Source organism: Pseudorca crassidens, chromosome 13 (assembly GCF_039906515.1).
Source record: "Pseudorca crassidens isolate mPseCra1 chromosome 13, mPseCra1.hap1, whole genome shotgun sequence".
Taxonomy (NCBI): domain Eukaryota; kingdom Metazoa; phylum Chordata; class Mammalia; order Artiodactyla; family Delphinidae; genus Pseudorca; species Pseudorca crassidens.
The window spans coordinates 34,126,334-34,134,444 of record NC_090308.1 but is presented as its reverse complement, the minus strand read 5'-3'; the positions used below and the strand labels follow the sequence as shown (position 1 = coordinate 34,134,444).

At 36.1% G+C, this 8,111-nt stretch overlaps 1 protein-coding gene across 1 annotated transcript in view; it reads right to left on the bottom strand.

Moving 5' to 3' along the window:
- Window positions 1-6,406: 6,406 nt before the first annotated feature.
- Window positions 6,407-8,111, bottom strand: part of THEMIS (thymocyte selection associated) — a 155,881-nt gene continuing 154,176 nt past the window's right edge. The window contains exon 6 of the mRNA XM_067702892.1: window positions 6,407-6,453. Within this exon, the coding sequence (XP_067558993.1) occupies window positions 6,407-6,453 (47 nt within the window). The remainder of the gene's footprint in view (window positions 6,454-8,111) is intronic.

Below are 8,111 nucleotides of genomic sequence, written 5' to 3'. Positions count from 1 at the left end.
TGTATTCTTACAAGGACAAGACCATTAGAATAAGTTTCCATTTCAGATTGTCAATCAATATACAAGACACATTAGGCTTACCCAGTACCAAGTTTGCTTACCTTAGTAAAGAGTAAAAAGTAGGAAGAACCAGGTGGGGTTGGCGTCCCAGTCTGAGGTAGTGTGGTCAGGGCAGGTATTTGTATGAAACCTGAATGAAATGAGGGACTGTCCTGTGTAGATATTTGAGCAAAAAGCTTTTCCTGGTGGAGAGAAACCAAGGCAAAGGCCTGGAGGCAAGACCGTCCTGTCCTGTCTGATGAACAGTGAGGAGGCCAGCACGACTTTCGCACGCTGAGAAAGGGGATAAGAGGTCAGAGAAGTAACATGAACAGATCCTGTAGGGCTTTGTAGATCACGTTAGGAATTTTGGCTTTTACTCTGAGTGAGATGGGAAGCAACTGTGGTGTGAAATAATATACGTTTTAATGGATCTTTCTGACTGACTACTGTGTTAAAAATAAACTGATTGGTAGCAAGAGCAGGAATGGGGAGAATGGTTACAGGGTTACTGCAGAAACCCAAGAAGAGATGATTGAACTTGGGTCACACTGGTAGCCCAGTAGAAAGCAGTAACAAGTGGTAAAACTGTGCAAATATTTTGATGGTAAAATCAAAAGAGTACTTTCATTCTGTTAGACTCAGTTTCTAGTATTCCAGCCTATCAGGATATATTCAGATCCTAATTCTGACTTTTCCTTCCCAGGAATTTTACATACCCTTTTCCTTTTAGAAGTAACTTGTAACTTAAGACTTTGGATAAACATCCAGAAGTTTCATTAATGTTGACTTTGATCTTAAAACAAAAACTTTTTAATATTAAAGTCTTGGTTTATAAGAGCCAAACACACCTCAAAGAACACTCCTTTCTTCATTTCTCACTCCCTTTCCATCCCCTTCCCAAAACTGTTTGATTCAGTTAGGAAGAGGGCAGCACTGATCATTGGAGGTCTTGGCATCTAGCTATGCAGCCCCATCATCCTGTGAAATCTGGTCATTGTGCTCAGCACTGTAGGTCCCTGGCTGCAGGGAACAGGGTGAGGAGGTAAAGAGGCCTCTTCTCCTGGCTTCTTTAACACAGGTAGCCTCTTCCCTAATAGTTAAGAATACATTTCAATCCTAGCTAAAGAATATCTTAGCTGTTACAGGAAGATAGTTATTAAACGTGACAGAGAACATATACACACGCGAAAGAAAATTTATTTTCAACCTCCCAAAATCTTCCATAGATGAACATGAAGTTTATTACACCTTTCAAATTCAAGAGAGCTGGAAGCACAGTACATAAAAGGAATTACATTGTTAGAAATGTTATATATAATTTCCACTAGAAAGCTCTGGATGATTTACGACCAAACTAAGACATACATTCTCTAGATTTTCTAATCAAAGAACTGTACCTACTAAAAGCACAGATTTAATTGTTCTCATATACCAAATAAAAATACTAGGCTTTCATTATTCTTTGAAAAATAACAAACTGGCCAATGAGTTCTATGAGTTTGCCAAGGTTGTTGAGAAAGGATTCTCAGTGGACTTCAATAATCAAATATGGGGACATAAACTTTTAAAAGTTTTTGTTCTTATGGGCGCAAACAAGCAAAATAAATAAAAGTTAAACCATCTCAGAAAATTTTAGAAATCATAAATAACAATATATTACCACATCAAATCCCTAAATAATCCTTAGGGTATTGGAAATCAGGGTTCATTTCCACTGAAAAAGGAAGAAAAAAAAGATACAAAAAGTAAGCTAAATCAGAAATATAAACATTGTATGAAAGATTTCTAACTGTAATTTTTTTCTGTTGAAAAGTTTTTCATGATTTGTTATCTTCAGAAACTCTTTAGTACTAAACCAATGAATAATTTCTATACATAATGTAAAATAATTATGAGATATGAGATTACGTAAATTTTTGTATAGAGTACAACCTGTGAACCAAGTCCAAAGCTGGCAATTAAATTCCTGTATAATTCTCTGTCTCTTCATTTTGTTAGAGGCAAAATAATGTTGTACCTGTATACTTAATACATAAATAATAAATAAATGAAATGGCTTTCCTACTATCCTAATAAACATTTATCTAAAGAGTTATCTAGTGTACAGTACATAAAATAATAAGGCATATTATCAGATCTTCGGTGATATTGCAGTAATGAACTCTGGTTATTAGGGGACAGGGGAGAAAGTAATGGAAAATTCCTGTAACTAACAATGGCTTTGGCTGTCAAGTCTCAAACACACTTACTCACCATGTATTTCTAAAACAAAATGAAAATGTGAAGTCAAACTCATTTCCACAGCTCCAAGGGAATCAGATAAGAAACCTGATTATTTTAGATCATTCTCAGATCTAACTATTTTTTTGTTATTTTTAACAGTAACGATGGTAACACTAAAAAGAGGTAAAACAAATTGAGAAAAATGAAAATATTTGGTGAGCTTTTATTTTCAACTGGTTTTACTCGGAAACTAAAATATAAAATTAATTTCCAATTGCTTAATTGTCAGCAGTGGGAATGAGAACCACAAAAAAGTGTGCACATTAAATAAACATGTCCTAAGTAACAATAAAACAATGCACATAGATTTTGGCACAGCAGAATAGACTATGTGAATTCCATATCACAGGTTGCTCTTTAAGTTTTACCTGTTAAAACTTTTAAGGTTGTTTTCTCCTTTGCAGTGGCCAGTCAAGTTTCTTCTGGGGTTCACTGGGGAATAGCTGTTTTTTCAGCTAGAAGGCTAGGCTTGCTTTTCCATTGTGAACATTTATGTTCACTGCCCAAGTGGCTTCAGTCACATCTCATTATTTTTGACGTTTTTCATTTTTGAAAATTTCTGTAAGAAAAAAAGATTAAGCTCGGTCCATCAGAAATATGCATTAGAAATAGGAAAGACATTACTTGCTTTCAAACACTGTCTGTAGGAAACTCACATGCATATATGGTTTTTTGGGACGACTAACTGAGAACAAAATAAGAAGAGCCAAAAAAAACAAAAAACCACAAAAACCCCAAGGAACTAATGCAAACCCTTCAGAAACAAAGTAGATATTTCTGAGAGATAATACCTTAAATTTATAAAGTGTTTTTCAGTTTACAAAATGCTTTTCTTTGCATTTTAGTTTATCCTTATAAAAACTCTATTTTCTAGGTAATGTAAGGTAAAAAAACTGAACTTGAGGTGTAGTTAAGAGACTTGCTGAGCAATCACACAGCTAGTAAGAGGCTGGAGCTTGACTGTGTTCTAAAAACTGTCTGATTGCAGACCCATTACCTGAGCTGTGACACAATGGCTATGGAATGAAGCCCAAACCTAGTGGAGTTCTAAAGATGGCAGAGGAGAAAAGGGTACCTATAATGTTAAAAAGAAGAAAAGCAACAGGCCTCGAGCATAAGTTGTACGATCTCTAGCTTCTAATGAACATATACACAGACATGACATTAACACATCATGTCACACTTGCAAGGAAAGCAAGCTACATTGCAGAGAGGAATTCTGTCTGTGTTCAGGGAAGACAGACATTTCTTTCCATTATGGCTTTGTGGAGCATGGGTGGTTTAAGAAAAGAACTCTAATAGCGTGAACTATAATGGTCAAGAGGTACAGAAGACTGATCATTTCTTTCACTCGCCCACACCTCATTGTACTAGTGATATGTTAAGTGCTAGCCACGTGGACCTGGAGAGGAGCCCTCTGAGGCTCACACCCTTGAGCGCTCATTAGCCTACGACTTCCTCCCTGCCTCCCTCCCTTCTCCTCTTCTTCCTTCCTTTCTTCCTCCCTTCCTCTCTCTTTTCCTCCCTCTTCCTCTTCTTCCCTTCCTTCCTTCCTTCCTTTTCTACTACACACTGGCTCTATATAACCTTAAGGAAGTTAACTAACTTTTACGTATCTTATTTCCTCATCTTTGAAAACAAGAGGGGGGAAGGGATAATAATGCTTATTTTATAGGGTTATGACAAAGATTAAATGAGTCAATAAATGTAAAGAGTTTTATATTTTACAATAAAGAGGTTTACTGTCTCACCAACTGTTAGCTATTTTTACTATATGTGTGAAATATAAAGACAAAATATACAGTTTCGTGACCTCTGAGGAGCTCATAGAATAACTGGGAAAGAAGAAAGGGGATGTCAAAGCAGAAAGAAGTAGAACTTCTCAGCACATCATGTTAATTCCCCTAAACAGCCTGAATTTACTTTCCTCTGTTAACATCTCCCCTCAGTGCTAAGTGGTGCTGGGGGCTGGGAGGTGGGGTCCAATGAGAGGAAGATTGCTGGATCCCATGCTTTCCTTGATTTCATTCTCTCTCCTCATCATCCGCTATCCCCAACTGTTGCCTTTAGATTTTCAGGTCTTTCTTTTATCACAAACAGCAATAAAACTACACACTGTAGAATGTATATTACAGCTGAAAGAACACAGGATTTTTAGGCAGTATGCCCAGATTTAATTCCCACTTCTACCATTTACTATCTTTGTGCCTTTATCTGCATAAAGGGATAACAACCGAATTTTCCCCTCACAGCGTTGCTTTTCCTGAGGGGAGAGGTGGGGAGGGCAAATGAAACAGATATATTGTAGTACAGAGACACAATCTGAAGAACTCCATCTGACTCCTGATTCTAAGAGACACTCGCTGCGCATCTTGAGGAATCTCTGAATTCCATTTTCTTACCAATGAACGAGCTTTGGTAGTAATAACTGAATCACAGAGTTGAGGAAACATCAAATGAAATAAAGGACCTGCAAGTGCTTTGTGAAACGTAAAGTGCAACAGAAATATTACTTGCTATTACTAGCTCTATTCACATAAAACTATTATAAGCCTGTAGTTTGAAAGTTCAATCTGTCATCTTGACAGTTATTAGTCTCACTCTCCCTTGTCAATAAACTGATTTAAGATAGTACAGGGTTAAGCAGAAAAATGGGAGGTGAGGGAGTAGAATAATTAGATTATCTCAATATAAAATAATAGGATTTAAACAATCTTAGTTTTGGAAGGGACCTTATAAGTTGCCTCTCCCTGCCTGATCTAGCCCAATCTTCCACCCAGGGTAGGGATCCCCTAAATAACGCCTGTGCTTTAGTGGTCAGCAAAGCTGACTTCACATTGCATAGAAACTTTGTTCTTTATTGTATTAACTTTCAAGAAATCTCAAAATGTGAAAGAACTGATTTCTCTGACAATTATTTAGGTTTTAAAATTCAAATTGATCTAAAGCCCTCAAATCTTTTGGCATTCATCGACCACTCCTTTGGAAATGTCACAAACTTAACTTGGAGGTGATGTTTCTTACTTTGAATTGAATATTGACTTGTTTGTGAAACTTCCTGAAATCTCTTCCAAACATTTTCAACTGAATTTTCATCCATGTACCCATTTTAATATTTGTACCCATCCTCTACTTTCTTTCCCTTAGCATCTTTTGTAACTAAGTTATTGGTTGAGATTGAAAAAAAAAATGATACAAGTTAATAGCTGCTTTATTCTTCTTCTCATCTGTGGTGGTTACAAGATATTACATCATTTTTCAAAGATGACTCATATATTTATACCCCTGGCAACTGTTTTTGCATGTATGATAAGTGTCATACATTATCTGTCCAGTACAGAATGGGAGTTTGGGGTTCATTTCGCTATTCAAGAAATATTTATTGAGAACCCACAGTAAGCCAGGAACTCTTTTAAATCTAAAGATAGAGCAAATGGATAAAAATTCCTGTCCTCATGGTGCCCTCATGTGGGGAAAGTGGCTCACAATCAAAATAAAGAAGCAAAGTGTGTAGCATGTTAGCTGGCATAAGGGAGATTGGTAGTCCCAGACAAAGAGATTACAATTTTAAATAAGGTGTGTATGGAAGGAATCGCCGAGAAGGTAATGGCTAAGGAAAGACCTAAATGAGACAAAGATAAAAGCCATGTAGATCTCTGGGGGGAAGACTATACCACTTAGAGAAAATAGCCTGTGTTGGTGTTGAAGATGGAGCACGCCTAGCGTTTCTGAGGAAGAGTGGGAAGCCAATGTAGCTAGAATAGAGAGAAAAGAGAAGTAGAGAGACCACTGGAGGACTTTGAAGAAAAGAGTTACATGACATGACTAAGGTTTTAACACATTCACTCTGGCTGTCATGTTGAGAATGGACAATACTGAGGCAAGGGCAGAAGAAGACTGACTGGTTAGGAAGTCAATAACAAGAATCCAGATGAAAAATGAGGATGGCTTGGACTAGGTTGATAGCAGTGAACAAGGTAAAAAATAGACAAATTCTAGATACTGTTTGAGGATAAAGCCAATAGGGTTTGCTGATGGAGTGGGTGTGATGAAGAGAAAGGGAGAAGAAGAGACAGGTTGTTCACAATTCTTCTACTGCATTACCTTTCAAAGTGTCATCAAAGATCCCTGTATCACAATCACCCAAAAAAACACGTTGAAAGCAATTCCTAGTTCCTTTCTCGGAACTTCTGAATCAGATTCTCTAGAGCAGAGGTTAGCAAACTTGTCCTCTAGAGGGCCAGACAGTAAAAATTTTAGGCTTTGCATATGGTCTCTGTCAAAACTACTCAGTTCTGCTGATACAGCACACAAGCAGCCACAGGCAATGTGTAAATGAATAAGCATGGCTGTGGTCCAATCAAACTTTATGTAAACATTGAAATTTGAATTTCAAATAATTTTCATGTGTCAGAAAATATTCTTCTTTTTTTTTCAACTTAAAAAAAAAAACAAATATTTTTAGCTTGGGGGCAGTACAATAACAGGCAATGGGACAGATTTGACCCACCACCAGAGACTGCCAACCCCACTCTAGAGAGCACATCCCAAGAATATGTATTTTTAACATACTCATTAAGTGAATTTTTATGCACAAGAACTTAGAGACTCACTGAGATAAATTTTGAAAGTCATCAGTTCCTTTTTGCTTTGCTTAATTCATTGGTCAAAATAAAGATGGGTCTCATGAATGAAGTAAGAACCAGAATTGACTGAAATAATGGATTAAAAAAAAGACTGTCACTTGCCAATAAGAAAAAAGTTTAGAAAAAAAAAGGGAAAGGAAATTTAAAACGATAACATTGAAGTTATTAATAAGGAAAATTAGGAAATTGGGGAGAGGCTCAAGAACTTATTATTTATAGGAAAACTCCACAGTTTCAAAAAATGCGTTTACCATTAAAAAGGATCAATCAATGATTTGCACGTGACTCCATAAAGGTGAAAGACAGAGGTCACCATATCGATCCAATCCCTTGTTCTACCCAAGTTAAGATACTGTCACTGGTCTTAAGAAAAATATTATTTTGCCATGTGAAAGAATAGTACCTATCGTAATTTGCACTCCATGCACAGAGCTCCTGTCTCCTGTAGGAGCCCTGTATCAGGTCTCAGTTGTTATGGGTTTACAGCATGACATCTCTTTTTCTGTTTTATCATCTAATGCTTCAATTGCTTTTCTTTCTAGTATTGCACACAAATCATAAAATCACATGGGAGAAATAAGATATTTACTTAAACAAACTTGTTAATCATAATCATACTACTGAAATAATGATCATTCTGGGCTTAAAATAATTGATTTTGTTTCTTCATTTGGTTATCTCTCAACTTTATCTCTACTTTGCTGCCACAATCTTTGCTGACAATCTTCTTTGTCTCAAGATTTAACTCACCAAAGTTTTATTTCTGAGACTGAATCAAACAGAAATTGACAATTTTTATTTTAGAGAAAATAATTTTTAATAAACTCAAATGCAGTTTCAAGTCTGAATAGATAGACCTAAAACTATTAGCAAATAGCTTTTGAAATTTTTAAAGAACTTATTGGTGAAAAAATAATTTCATAAGTATCTAGTGAGCATTATGAAAAAAATGAGTAGTTATGAAAAGAGAAAGGAAATGAAGGGTAAGACAAGACTTCAACTAGGCTACCTCAATAAGGTGTCTTGGTCTCATATGCCTAACTCCTAAAGCTGAAAGATATATTTCTTCAAATTTCTAATAGATTCCTTTATAAACTAATATGAGACATGGTTAATATTATGCCACAGCAATCAATATGC